We start from the raw sequence: 13,969 nt of genomic DNA, 5'->3' as shown, positions 1-13,969 counted from the left end.
GATATGATAGTATAGGATTTGAACCTAGTTGTCCGTTTATAATGATTGCTCTTTATCATCAAGCCAAGACACCAATTGATTTTTGTATGTAAGTGGGATTCAAATCCATGTCTTTTATTCGATGACAAAAAATTTTTACAAGTTAAGCTAACTGTAACTTATTTTTTCTAATTTTAATGATTTGGATATAAATTGAAAATTGAAAATTTTAATACAAGTGAACCCCTTCCCCTCCAAATTCCTCAGTTTGGGGAAATAAAAATGAGGGTTTGGATTGGTAAGATACCCTCCAAATCCCCTCAAATCCTTCACAAAAACATCCAAACAAGGTTCATTAAAACTGTCCCATCCCCTCCCTCTCCTCTCCCTCCAACTAAACATGCTTTAGGCTTTTGCTTCACCCAGTAGTCAAATCTTACATATGTCAAGATTTTAATTTTCAGTTTTTTTTTTTTTTTTCATTTCCCACAGTTTCTCAGTCATCAAACTCAGCACTTGGGGATAATTATTCTGCATTGTTAACATTGAATTACTTGTTTGATTCTGTTTCATGAAGGCCACATCTTTGGGGCATTTCTGCTTATGCTATGATGGTCAGAAGCTAGTCACTGAAGCTGACCCTATCAGAAATTATGGCATCAAGGACGGGATCAGTTTGTGGGCAGCCTTCCTTTAGTTTTTTAAATATATATATATATATATATATATATATAAAAGCAAAAGAGGACCATAATTATCAATTTATATGACCATTCCCCTCTCTCCCTTCCCTAATTAAATTTTAATGTATCCATACAAAGCAAAGGGATATCTCAAATCTATTCCACTTCCTGCTACTTAATTTTTAGAATAACCAGATAGGGGAAAGAGTAATCATTTCCCTCCTCTTCCACCCTTACCCTCTCCTCTCCTCTCCCTTCAAAACTTCTAATACACTGGTAAAGTGAGCCAAACTAAAAATCCTTTTGAGCAATAAACTATCATATCCTTATACAATCCTTAGATTTGTTAAGAACCAATGTGGCATTTAAAAAAAAAAAAAGAAACCATCTAACTTTTTATGGAATAAATAAATTTTGAATCTTATACCCAAACTCTAGGCTAAATTGAAAATCTGATTACTCTACTTTTACAAAATGAAAGTGTGTAAAAAGGAAAATACCATGAAATTTTTCCTGGCCCCTTCTGAGGCATGTGATCAAACACCGCCTCCACTGCCTCCTTGAGTTCAGCAATAGTGGCTGTCTTTGTAACTTCAATATCTGTAACCAAAAACCTCATTTACTTCAAAATCCATGAGAGAAAACTTGAAATGTGTTTTGGATTTCAACTTCAAGTCCAGCATATATAAACCCTAACCGCATTGTAGGAAAAGAATTGGAAAAATAAGTTCAAATCCTGAATCAAAAAACTTCACAATACATTAACTTGATATGTAGTTGTTGTGAGTTTATTCCAAATTTAGAAACAAAAAAAAGAAAAAGAAAAAAAAAAGCACATTTTCCACACTCATCGATTTTCTCGGTAACCAAACAACCTCATAGAAGAAAAAGAGAGAATTACTGAAGGAAGAGCCGTCCAATTTGAGGACAGAGAGGTTGAGAGGCTGAGAGGGAAGCTTCGTATACAGAGATTTAGACTTGGGAGAAAGTCCATCGGCTATGAACGAGAAGGACAACTTCAGAGACCGCGGATTCCTCTCCACCGAAACCCTAGGCTTCGAGCTGAAACCGCCGCCGTCTTCTTCTTCGTCGTCTTCGTCCTCGTCCTCGATCCACAACCTGTTATCAACCATCGCTTCCACTCGCACCAAGCCTCTCTCAACAATCCATAGTCTTATAGAGAGAGAGAGAGAGATTGAGAGATTCTTAGGAGAGAAGAACACGCATTGAAGTTGGTAAGAGAAGAAGTTAGGGTTAGGAGTTTCGCTTTATTGATTTGAGACTCACTGTAACGGGGCTTGTGTCGGAGAGATTCTTTGTTTTGTTTTCAACTCTTTTTTAGAGAGAGAAAGAAAGAATTTACTTTTGTGGGGGGTTTTGGCGGGGAAAACAGTTAGAATATGAGAAGTTTGAAGGGGTAACCGTTTCGCGCGCAAATTCTCCAATTCTGTTTTGGGCACAGGAGATAATTTAGGAAATGTGGCGCACATATTGCCACATTTGGCAGTTCGCACCTTTTTTATTTTTATTTATCCAAACAATGGATTTCTGATATGGTTACGAAAATAAGGTTATTTGAGGAATTTTCACCAAATAATCTTAAATTTTTTTTTTTCAAAGTTTGTCAGTGTCATAGCTTAGTCAACTTAATTTCCAGTCAACTAGGTTATATGATCTTTCTTTACTATTTTTACATAGAATAAATCCATGAAAAAAAAAAAAAAAAGCTTTGACCACAAATTAAAGCTACAATTTTCCATCTGATAGACGTCTGTTCACGGCAAGAAGAAAAAAAAAAAAAAAGGAACAGCCCACTGTTCGAAAAAAGCCCGCGAAGGAAAAGAAGAAGGAAAGACAAAAGGGAGAAGAAAGTCTTTTATTCGCATATGAACCGCAGGAGCACTCCATATGCTCAGGGGGCTAAATGTTGAGGCTCATTTTGGGAAAAGCCCAACAGTAGGAAGAAGCCTAGCAATATAGGCAGGAAAGAGTTAGTAGGATTGAGAAAAAACCCATTTAAGCCTGTGTGGCAGGAATAATGAGTCGTAGGCTCATAAAGTAAACAAATGGGCCTTGAGGAAAGCAAATGGGCCCAAAGAAGCCCAGAGAAAGAAGTAGTAAATCTATGGGCATTATGTGATGTAGAAGAGTAAGAATGGGCCACAACAGGCTCGGAGTAATGAATTAAGAAAATAAAGGCTTGGTGGAAAGCCCATGAACCCGAAGGAGGAATGATATGGTAATTAGGCCAGGGAAGTCCAAAAGAGTTAGTAAAAGCCCATGAGAATGCAAAATTAGAAAATAGGCCGAAGATGCTTAAGGAAAGCAAATGGGCCGAGGATGCCCAAGGTGAAAGAAATGGGCCAAAAGAGCCCACAAGCAATGTAGTGGGTTAAGTAAGCTCAAAGTAGCAAGAGTATGAACCCAATGACCATACTGGGTCATTGTAACCAATTGAGAAAAGAATATATGAAAGAGGCCTAATAAGCATGGATCAAATAACATCGCAGCAGGAATAACAAAATGACATGGCAGAAATATTATCATGTCAACAGAAGGAGCAAACAGTGGGCTAAAAGGGAGAAAAGTCTACAATTAAGAAAGGCCCAACCCTTGGAGGAAGCAAGTCATAAAGAAAGAAGGATCAAGAAACAATTCACGTCATAAGAGGTCAAGAATGAGCGGCAGAACGTGTAGATGAACCTCCAGTCCACGGCAAACACATAAGCAGCAGACAAGCTTTGGACATACACGAAAATGGAGCACGCACAAGGCCCAAGCACCACCAACTTGCACCCAACCAATAGAGGAGTGGTGGGTCATGGGTCAGAGGTAAGAGAGGATATGGTCTAGTGGTGGGGAGAATAGAAAGTCTATTCTGGGGTTCCCACTCAAACTCTTTTGGGAGAAATGTCCTGCTGGGATGACATACCACCCAAAAAAGGGAAGGATGAGTGGGAACTACTAGGTACATGCCATGAGGGATAGCAAGAGAGAATGCCACAGTGAACAAGCAAACAAAACAATTTTTCTATCTGATAATGGGTAATGGCACAGCCAGCACAGGTAAGTGGTGGTGGCTGGACAGCTGACAAAGTAGTTGGTGGTCGGGAAGGATGCCCAAATCTAGACAAAAATAGTTAAAGGGTAAAATGGTAAAAAACAGTCATTGTAGGCAGTATATAAAGGGCCCTCACTATGCACAGTATCATCATTCCAATAGTAGCAACCACTAGGAGAGAATTACAGCACCACCATCACCATAACACTACACGAGTAAGCACTAAGAAAGAAAGAAAAGAATGGGAAAGAATTAAAGTAACAAAATGGAGAAAAAAGAAAAGAAAAAGAGGACTAGGAAGAGAAATAGAGAGTGTAGAATGGCAGGCATGCACCAATAGGCAAATCCCTTCTCTCCCTCTAAAAGTCTACCATCTGTTGAGGATAAAAGATTCGCTTGGGCATAAGTCATTCGGGCCCGTTCCCTCAAAGTGGATAATTTCTATAGCAAGATCCTCCTGTGAGGTTACCCACATTGAGGAAGTGGTTCCCTCCTTGGTATTAGTCCCGTAACACAACTGAACACGGCAGACTAACATTTTCCTTCTTTGATTTCATCACTTAATGTTATTATTCATTTTCTTGTCTTTGCAATTTCACTTATAACGTGTTCCTTGTTGCTATATCGTTCTTTTCCTTACTTTAATTTAGGATCTCTTATTTGTTTTTTTTGGCAATAAGCACATCTCTTTTATTATTGTTTTATTACATTTATCTACCGTAACTCTTTTGCAATAGTTTCATTTTGTCTAACAGTAAGTGTGTTGCCTTTATTATTATCCTATTGTATCTGTCTACTATAACTCTTTTGTAGCAGTTTCGCTTGCCATGGGCATGTGACCAAAGTTTTAGCAAAAAATGGGCATAGTTTGTGCATAAGCCAGATTAAGGTGAGTTGCAATCGGACCGGTCCTGAATCTCCTACCTAGAACACTTGGGCCACAGTGCAGCAAAAGGCAGCCTAGCCTAAAGACGCAAAAAGGCCCACCACACCACACCACACCTATGAACAAAACCAAATACAAAACCCAAAACAAATACTTGATCGGATTGGATCTTCTCCTCTAGCAAGATCTTCTCTAGAGCTCCAACGTATTTTTCTCCTCCACTAGAGCGATAGCGACATCACCAGAGCGACGGCGAGAAACCACATTCACATTAAGTATGATCCGATTTCCCTTGCTTGAAGCCTTCACTGCCATCACTTGAAGCTTTTGCCACCATCGCCTGAAGCTTTCGCTGCCTGGGTTTAGTTAGAATCGCCGCTTGGGTTGCTTCTCCTCTAGCTAGATCTTCTCTAGATTCCAATGGGTTCTTCTCCTCCTGGAGCAACGGTGAGAAATGACACCCACATTAAGTCCAATCCGATTTCCCTCGCCTGAAGCCTTCGCCGCCATCGCCTGAAGCTTTCGCCCCTTAGGTTGCTTCGTTATTGCTACTTTGGTGCTTTGCCATTAAGTATTAGGTGGTAAGAATTGCTAGGTACCAAAATCAAGTATGTAAGGCTCGATTTTCATGCCTATGTGGACAAATTTCCACATTAGCTGCAGCATGATGTTGAAATCGAGCTTAGTGTAATCGATTTAGCATTCCAAAATCGAGTCTAACAAACTTGAGATGCTAGCTTCCTAAATAATTTGGAAACGATGCTAACTAACAAATATGTTTGAAAAATGATGTATTTTTGAAAAAAAATCCAACCCAATTGTATATGTTATATCAAACAAAGCTTTGCATATGTTCTAAATGTCATATTATACAGTTTACAGGTGAGGAAATACCGATTGTAAAATTCGTAAATGAAAGCAAACAAGAAGAAAAATTGGGAAGCTCATTTTTCATTGATCACTGAGTTTCAATAAGAGGCTATACACAGTGATTTCCATTCTGTCTCTCTCCTAACTAATGAAAAATATGAAGTCATGAACCCAAGCGTAGAGAAGACAAGAAACTCTTAAGTATTAATTTGTTTCATATTAACTGTTTTGCTCAAACAGCTCAAACAAACGCTTTCTTTTGACAATGTTTCTTTCATAAAGGACATCAAACATCAATTCAAATTCTCAATAGATAAGGGCTACAAATTTAAAGTGATTGCAAGTTTGCAACTCCTCAAACTAAAACTAATTTTTTCCCATTTGCCGACAGAAGCTGCTGATATGAATTGAAATCTATAAGCAAAAATTGCAAATTTCATAGGCACAATCAAAGAAAAAGAAAAAGAAAAAGGGGATGAATTAAGTACACAGAGAGTTTACTGTTTACAAAACTAAGAACATTGATTCATTAAAGATGACGTGAATACAATACAAACCCAAGAATTTAATTAGACAGTAGGAAGGACCTTCTTGACAATTTCCTGGCTGAGAGCAGCAATCTGAGAATCAAGTGCCTTAAGAGTTTCTTCCTTCTGCAGCTCCAAACTGGCCAAGGCTTCTTGCAATTCTGCCTCCAATTTCTTCCTTCCCTCAGCCAGCTTCTGCTCCACCTCTTCCTGTGTTTCCTTCTTCATCTTGCTTAGCGCCGCCGCTATCTCGGCCCTGGCAGCCTTCATCACCGCTGCGGCTTGCTCTTCCAACTGCTTCACCTCTCCAGAAGTGTCCTTCACGTCGTTGAGCTTGGCCCTTATGGCAGCATCTCTTTCGTCCATGAATTTGCCAACTGGGGTGTAGTAGATCTTGTCTAAAGCGACCATGAGGAACAAGAATTCTACCACGATGATTGGGAGGGTGAGGTTGAAGTCGAAGAGTGCTGCCTTTTCCATCTCTACAGATAGGGAAGGTGGGGCCAGGGTGAGTGAGGTGGCGGCTACTAGGGACAGGGATTTGAGTGTGGAGGTTGAGAGTTTGAGGAGTTGGTGTTTTGTGATTTTTGGGGTTGGGAGTTTGGGGAGTGTGATTTGGGACATGGAGAGTTTGGGTTTGGGAGTGGTGGAGAGTGAGGGAGCCGCTGGGGCTACGGTTCTGGTAGAGGCCATGATCATGTTGGCCATGCCTGCTTACTGCTTTACTGTCACTGATATGAGCTTGTTTGTTCTTCTGGGAGAGAGGGAGTGTGTGTGTGTGTGTGTGTGTTTTTGTGTACAGCGTGATATGGCTGGTTCTGAGAAGGATGTGTGGGGTGAGAGGGGAGTGGAGGGCTATCTCATTCTTTGCCACACAAATTGATGAATTTTGTGGTCGAGGAGAGGAATCAGTTGGGTGGAAGAGTTTCACACGTGCGGTGGAGTGCGTGATATCTCAAATTCTTCATGTCTCCAATGGGCCGTATAAAATCAGAAACTATTAAGCAGGGAGGAAAATTCTTGTATAAAATATTAAGTATATTTTTAGTCAAGTAACCAATTTAATGAATTAGGTAATTTATTTAAAAAATACAAGCTAAAGGTTTAATCAGTTGTCATGAAATCGGTTGGAGGATTTTTATATGGTTTTTTTTTTCCACTATTAATTTCGTTGTGCAATCATGGTCCTATCACACACACTCAACGTAATGACAAAGAGAAATCATTTAAAGGTGATTATAAGGTGTTGGTTAGTTGAACCAATATATAAACCAATTTCAACCCGTCTGGTGTACCTGGTAAGTAAGGGATGTCTTAAACTCGACCTACATAACAAATTTACACTTGCTGTGGCCAGAACAAAAGCCACGAGCCCTCCCTAGGAGTGAGATATACGGGCTGTTATAATGTTGTTCATGTATGACATCTTTAGGCCACAGGAATAAAATGTATTCTAGTTGTTTGAACTTTTCATTGGTGCAATCAAGCATTGAATGATCTTTATTGCCAATGTACACATCTGCGTTTCAAAATTTTTAGAAGAACGCAAATCTCAGCTTGTTAAGAAAAGAAGAACATTATGGATTTGAAAATAAGAATCCTCTCTAACCTATAGAAGCAATGGCATCAATCCTCTCTCCATTTATCCCTCCGAGAATTGCGTTTCTTCCTGCAAAACCATATGATCTTTCTAAAACCACCCACTAAACCAGTGCCCATTCCTGAAGGACAAGCCAAGCCTACAAGTTTCTTCCTCTTAATAAATCTCAGCTTGTTAAGAAAAGAAGAACATTATGGATTTGAAAATAAGAATCCTCTCTAACCTATAGAAGCAATGGCATCAATCCTCTCTCCATTTATCCCTCCGAGAATTGCGTTTCTTCCTGCAAAACCATATGATCTTTCTAAAACCACCCACTAAACCAGTGCCCATTCCTGAAGGACAAGCCAAGCCTACAAGTTTCTTCCTCTTAACAGTTGCTTGTCTGGTGCATAAGAACCACCCTCCCAATAGGTGAGCAATCCTGGCCTTGCGGGGTTTAATCAAACAACGATCTTTGTCGTAATGCTGGAGCTTCCCCTTCTCTATATCACTACAATCGCCATCTTCCTTGTCTTTTTGTTCTCCTTCCTCACAGCTATTTGATTGCGATAATGACCTGCAGATTTCCAATTAAATGTACATTATCAACAAAAGTAAAGGTAGCACTAGATTTAGTGGACATGCACAATTTAAGCATACGAACTCAATTACAGAGCAAAATACATCTTTAATGTTATCCACATTAGCTTATACACATGCCTCCAAAGTCCTACCTTCTAACGATGATTTTACTTAACAAACACTAACATCCTTTTTTTTTTTTCAACCGATATTGTATAGAACATATTAGCTTAGAGATTGCAAATCACTTTTGATCCCCTAATGATTGCTGCATAAAGACCTCTGCCTTCCAGTTCTGCCAACCATGTGATTAGTTGACCAGTAAATAGGGTAAGGGGCTTTCTAAGCCAAGAGCCCTAAAAATAAAAATGACAAAAAAGAAGAAAGACCAGGGCTTTTTAGAGCAGTGCCTCCTGTGATTTTATAGATACAAAAGCCTGCACTGCAAGGAACTTCCACTATATTTCCAATCAGCATAGAGCCACCAACCCATATTTTACAGGTTCTATAGTCACTCCCTGAACAGGGGGACAAACTGTTGCTTTCAATAAAGCAAGGATATTCCAAACTCTTAGTGAAGCAAGGGTGAACTTTAATCTTGCAGAAATGCACTATGTTTAAAAACGGTAGGGCAGGAAAATGTGGAACTTGTCCACTCAGAACATAGAATATCTTACAACCAGAAGGAAACATCTTTTTGCATAACAATAACATGAAGCCATTGCTTAATTACAGTGGATTGTGAAACACTCTCTTGCCGGCGATCACAAATGAAACCACCTAGTGGGTAACATACCTGATTACCTGTGGCAAATATAAACCTTGATCCTTGCACTAATCAATTTAATTTAATTTTTTTTTTAACAAAAGTATTAAATATGATCGACTATTAGATATCTCACCATACTTGCACATCAGTAATATCAATCTCATTATGCCCAAGCTTCTTAAATTCAAGGAAATACATAAAATCCTGTTTAGCTAATTTTTTTAGTAATTATGTAATCATATTGTTGAACTATACTGCAGTCTGTTGCTACACTTGATACCTGGGTAATTTTAAACACAAGCAAGATGGCCATTCTAGTGCAGAATTGCTTGGTAACAATGTCAGTCCTGATCTGTCTAGACAAGTGCAGCTTGTGCGAGTTTTGTTTTAGATTTTTTTATTGCGAAAGTTTTGTTTTTGATGTTGATTTTAAGAGACAGTTATTAGAAGATAAAAGGACATAGAGAGAGCTTTACATTTTTCTTTGCTTTGAACCAAAATCCCATTTCTTTGGTCGTTTCTTTCTCAAGTTGTAGCTGATTGAGATGTGCCGAATAAAATGAAGCTGTACTTATCAAAACAAGGACAATAAACATTAAGAAAGAAGTTGAAAGCAATTAATTTCAAATAAAACACTACTACTTAATTTCATGGACAACAAAAAAAAAAAAAGTTACCAATGATTACGAGATATACAGCCAAAAATAAGAAAAAACAACAAAAGAAAAAAAATTCAATCTAATGCAAATGTCAAACAATGCAAAATAAGCTGAAGTAAGAGGAACACAATGAAAAGATCTGTGAGGGTGACTATTAGTTGAGTTATATCTAAAGAAGAGCAGGACATGTAGACACTGTATTAAGTCACTTGTTAATTGACATTGATTCTTGATAAACAAGAGAGGCAATAGACACGCCATATCACTAAGAATATCAGGCCGATCATAGCCATCTACACTAGCAATGAAATTCACTCAAAGTTGCTTATTAACTGACTTAGTTTCTTGATGGACAAGAGAAGCAACAGATGGGCCCTAGCACTAGGAACATCAGATTGATCATAACCATCTACACTAGGAATGAAATTCTCCATCTCTAAACAAATAGTGTTATTGCCCTAATTGAGAGTTCAATTGCATTGGTGGTCAGCAGACTGTACCTATACTATGAACAATTGAAACAAAAATAATCATTATAGGGCTATTCTAAACTAGTTCAGATTGGGTCCTGCATCCTCTCTTTGTGTGTGTTTGAATATACTTAATCGCTCATTCAAGTGCTTGTGTATGTGTGTGTTTGCATTGATAGAATTTATAAATTGGTTTTCAAAGTTTCACAAGCATTCCGCTTGTTTTTTTTTTTCCTGTCTATGCTTAAGTTTTCATAATATGAAGACAACAGAATATCCTCAGCTACAAAATCGGGCTATTATCTATCTTGGAGCTCTATGCCAATGTAAAATTGCACCTGGATTCCCAATAAGGTAATGAAACATCTTAAAGTAAGCATATTAATACGATCTTTATTCCAAACCATCTCATTATACCACAATAAGAAGGTATTAACCATAACAACACCATCAAAAAGTTATGACCGATAGTTCTCTGTAGCAGATTGTGATAAGCACTTTTTCCATAAATCTGGCAAACACTGCATCCAATTATAACTCAAAGGGTGTGTTAGTGTATTGCACTGAGTTCCTTTTTATATCTAAAGAGTACTGCCATGAGGTGAAGACACACATACGCACATATGCTAGCCATTAATCTGTGTCCGAAATTCATTTTCAAGCAATCTTTTGGAACAGATTATTTGGCATCATATTTAGCATTAGTAACTTGCATCTTAGAACAATCAAATGATGATTAATCATATCTTTATAACATAGACATAAATAAGAGCTGAAGTGTATCAACGAATTGATTTCTCTTACTAAAAAAGTATATTATGTGAATAGAATTCTGTCATACTGAATTTGTTAATTTCATTAAGGGACAGCCCTCTCTTTTCATTCAATTCATTTGCACACCATTTAACCTTACCCGTGCTCTATTGTCACAGTACAGATGTTAAAAAAATAAATTCATTGAAAGTTTTTTTATTTTTTTTCTCCCAGCATAAAGCCTAAGAAAAAAAAGAAATCCTACCAGGCAAAGTCAAATTTATTTAACTGCATCCTTTGAAATAAAAGCACCATTAATAATTAATTATTATTATTTTTTTTTTTTAAAAAGGAAAAGAAAAGAGCAGACTTTCAAATTTGTTTCCATTCATTTTTCTTCTCGACCATACTAAGGGGTAGAGGAAGATCTCAGAAAATCCATTTTGCACTTCCCAGTTTTACCAAATTAACCAATTCACGGCAAACCCAAGAACAAAGTAAATTTCAACTGGTTAATGGATTCCCATATGGTGGTCTAATACAATTTTAGGGATACTACATAAAGATCCAAATGGAAAACTTTGCCACAAAATATTTTCTAACAACTAAAGGAAGGCTGCCACAAACCTGATCACCGTCCTTGATGCCATAATTTCTGATAGGGTCAGCTTCAGTGACTAGCTTCTGACCATCATAGCATAAGCAGAAATGCCCCCAAAGATGTGGCCTTCATGAAACAGAATCAAACAAGTAATTCAATGTTAACAATGCAGAATAATTATCCCCAAGTGCTGAGTTTGATGACTGAGAAACTGTGGGAAATGAAAAAAAAAAAAAAAACTGAAAATTAAAATCTTGACATATGTAAGATTTGACTACTGGGTGAAGCAAAAGCCTAGAGCATGTTTAGTTGGAGGGGGAGGAGAGGGAAGGGGATGGGGACAGTTTAATGAACCTTGTTTGGATGTTTTTGTGAAGGATTTGAGGGGATTTGGAGGGTATCTTACCATTCCAAACCCCTCATTTTTATTTCCCCCAAACTGAGGAATTTGGAGGGGAAGGGGTTCACTTGTATTAAAATTTTCAATTTTCAATTTATATCCAAATCATTAAAATTAGAAAAAATGGGTTACAGTTAGCTTAACTTGTAAAATTTTTTGTCATCAAATAAAAGACATGGATTTGAATCCCACTTACATCAAAAATCAATTGGTGTCTTGGCTTGATGATAAAGAGCAATCATTATAAAACGGACACCATAGGTTCAAATCCTATACTATCATATCTTTAAAAAAAAAATATATATATATATATATATATATATATAAAAGCAAAAGAGGGCCATAATTATCAATTTATATGACCATTCCCCTCTCTCCTTTCCCTAATTAAATTTCTATCATATCTTTAAAAAAAAAATATATATATATATATATATATATATATAAAAGCAAAAGAGGGCCATAATTATCAATTTATATGACCATTCCCCTCTCTCCTTTCCCTAATTAAATTTTAATGTATCCATACAAAGCAAAGGGATATCTCAAATCTATTCCACTTCCTCCTACTTAATTTTTAGAATAACCAGGTAGGGGAAAGAGTAATCATTTCCCTCCTCTTCCACCCCTACCCTCTCCTCTCCTCTCCCTTCAAAACTTCTAATACACTGGTAAAGTGAGCCAAACTAAAAATCCTTTCGAGCAATAAACTATCATATCCTTATACAATCCTCAGATTTGTTAAGAAACAATGTGGCATTTAAAAAAGAAAAGAAAAAAGAAACCATCTAACTTTTTATGGAATAAATAAATTTTGAATCTTATACCCAAACTCTAGGCTAAATTGAAAATCTGATTACTCTACTTTTACAAAATGAAAGTGTGTAAAAAGGAAAATACCATGAAATTTTTCCTGGCCCCTTCTGAGGCATGTGATCAAACACCGCCTCCACTGCCTCCTTGAGTTCAGCAATAGTGGCTGTCTTTGTAACTTCAATATCTGTAACCAAAAACCTCATTTACTTCAAAATCCATGAGAGAAACTTGAAATGTGTTTTGGATTTCAACTTCAAGTCCAGCATATATAAACCCTAACCGCATTGTAGGAAAAGAATTGGAAAAATAAGTTTAAATCCTGAATCAGAAAATTTCACAATCCATTAACTTGATATGTAGTTATTGTGAGTTTATTCCAAATTTAGAAACCAAAAAAAGCACATTTTCCACACTCATCGATTTTTTCGGTAACCAAACAACCTCATAGACACAATCCATTTACTTGATATGTAGTTATTGTGAGTTTATTCCAAATTTAGAAACCAAAAAAAGCACATTTTCCACACTCATCGATTTTCTCGGTAACCAAACAACCTCATAGAAGAAAAAGAGAGAATTACTGAAGGAAGAGCCGTCCAATTTGAGGACAGAGAGGTTGAGAGGCTGAGAGGGAAGCTTCGTATACAGAGATTTAGACTTGGGAGAAAGTCCATCGGCTATGAACGAGAAGGACAACTTCAGAGACCGCCGATTCCTCTCCACCGAAACCCTAGGCTTCGAGCTGAAACCGCCGCCGTCTTCTTCTTCGTCGTCTTCGTCCTCGTCCTCGATCCACAACCTGTTATCAACCATCGCTTCCACTCGCACCAAGCCTCTCTCAACAATCCATAGTCTTATAGAGAGAGAGAGAGATTGAGAGATTCTTAGGAGAGAAGAACACGCATTGAAGTTGGTAAGAGAAGAAGTTAGGGTTAGGATTTTCGCTTTATTGATTTGAGACTCACTGTAACGGAGCTTGTGTCGGAGAGATTCCTTGTTTTGTTTTCAACTCTTTTTTAGAGAGAGAAAGAAAGAATTTACTTTTGGGGGGGGGTTTTGGCGGGGAAAACAGTTAGAATATGAGAAGTTTGAAGGGGTAACCGTTTCGCGCGCAAATTCTCCAATTCTGTTTTGGGTACAGGAGATAATTTAGGAAATGTGGCGCACATATTGCCACATTTGGCAGTTCGCACCTTTTTTATTTTTATTTATCCAAACAATGGATTTCTGATATGGTTACGAAAATAAGGTTATTTGAGGAATTTTCACCAAATAATCTTAAATTTTTTTTTTTCAAAGTTTGTCAGTGTCATAGCTTAGTCAACTTAATT

At 37.4% G+C, this 13,969-nt stretch overlaps 2 protein-coding genes across 2 annotated transcripts; both read right to left on the bottom strand.

The window, feature by feature from the left end:
- Positions 1-5,933: 5,933 nt before the first annotated feature.
- Positions 5,934-6,926, bottom strand: LOC111986637 (ATP synthase subunit b', chloroplastic). The gene has a single exon (XM_024018318.2). The coding sequence runs from the start codon at positions 6,712-6,714 to the stop codon at positions 6,049-6,051; it is 666 nt and encodes a 221-aa protein (XP_023874086.1). The 5' UTR covers positions 6,715-6,926; the 3' UTR covers positions 5,934-6,048.
- An 848-nt stretch (positions 6,927-7,774) lies between these two features.
- On the bottom strand, positions 7,775-13,704 carry LOC111986603 (uncharacterized). The gene is made up of 5 exons (XM_065761231.1): positions 13,220-13,704; positions 12,723-12,822; positions 11,449-11,548; positions 9,416-9,504; positions 7,775-8,165 (listed from the first exon to the last, which is right to left on the bottom strand). The coding sequence occupies exons 1-5, from the start codon at positions 13,449-13,451 to the stop codon at positions 7,847-7,849; spliced, it is 840 nt and encodes a 279-aa protein (XP_065617303.1). The 5' UTR covers positions 13,452-13,704; the 3' UTR covers positions 7,775-7,846.
- Positions 13,705-13,969: the final 265 nt, after the last annotated feature.

This window comes from Quercus suber, unplaced genomic scaffold, assembly GCF_002906115.3.
Source record: "Quercus suber isolate HL8 unplaced genomic scaffold, Cork oak 2.0 scaffold_402, whole genome shotgun sequence".
Taxonomy (NCBI): domain Eukaryota; kingdom Viridiplantae; phylum Streptophyta; class Magnoliopsida; order Fagales; family Fagaceae; genus Quercus; species Quercus suber.
The sequence above is the reverse complement of the archived record's forward strand: the minus strand, read 5'-3'. Positions and strand labels throughout refer to the sequence as shown.

Coding starts and splice junctions, on each gene's coding strand:
- LOC111986637 (XM_024018318.2), bottom strand. CDS start 6,714: ATGGCCAACATGATCATGGCCTCTACCAGAACCGTAGCCCCAGCGGCT.
- LOC111986603 (XM_065761231.1), bottom strand. CDS start 13,451: ATGGTTGATAACAGGTTGTGGATCGAGGACGAGGACGAAGACGACGAA. Junction 11,549..12,722: donor GGGCCAGGAAAAATTTCATG/GTATTTTCCTTT, acceptor TGTTTCATGAAG/GCCACATCTTTGGGGGCATT. Junction 8,166..9,415: donor GGTTCAAAGCAAAGAAAAAT/GTAAAGCTCTCT, acceptor GGAAATCTGCAG/GTCATTATCGCAATCAAATA.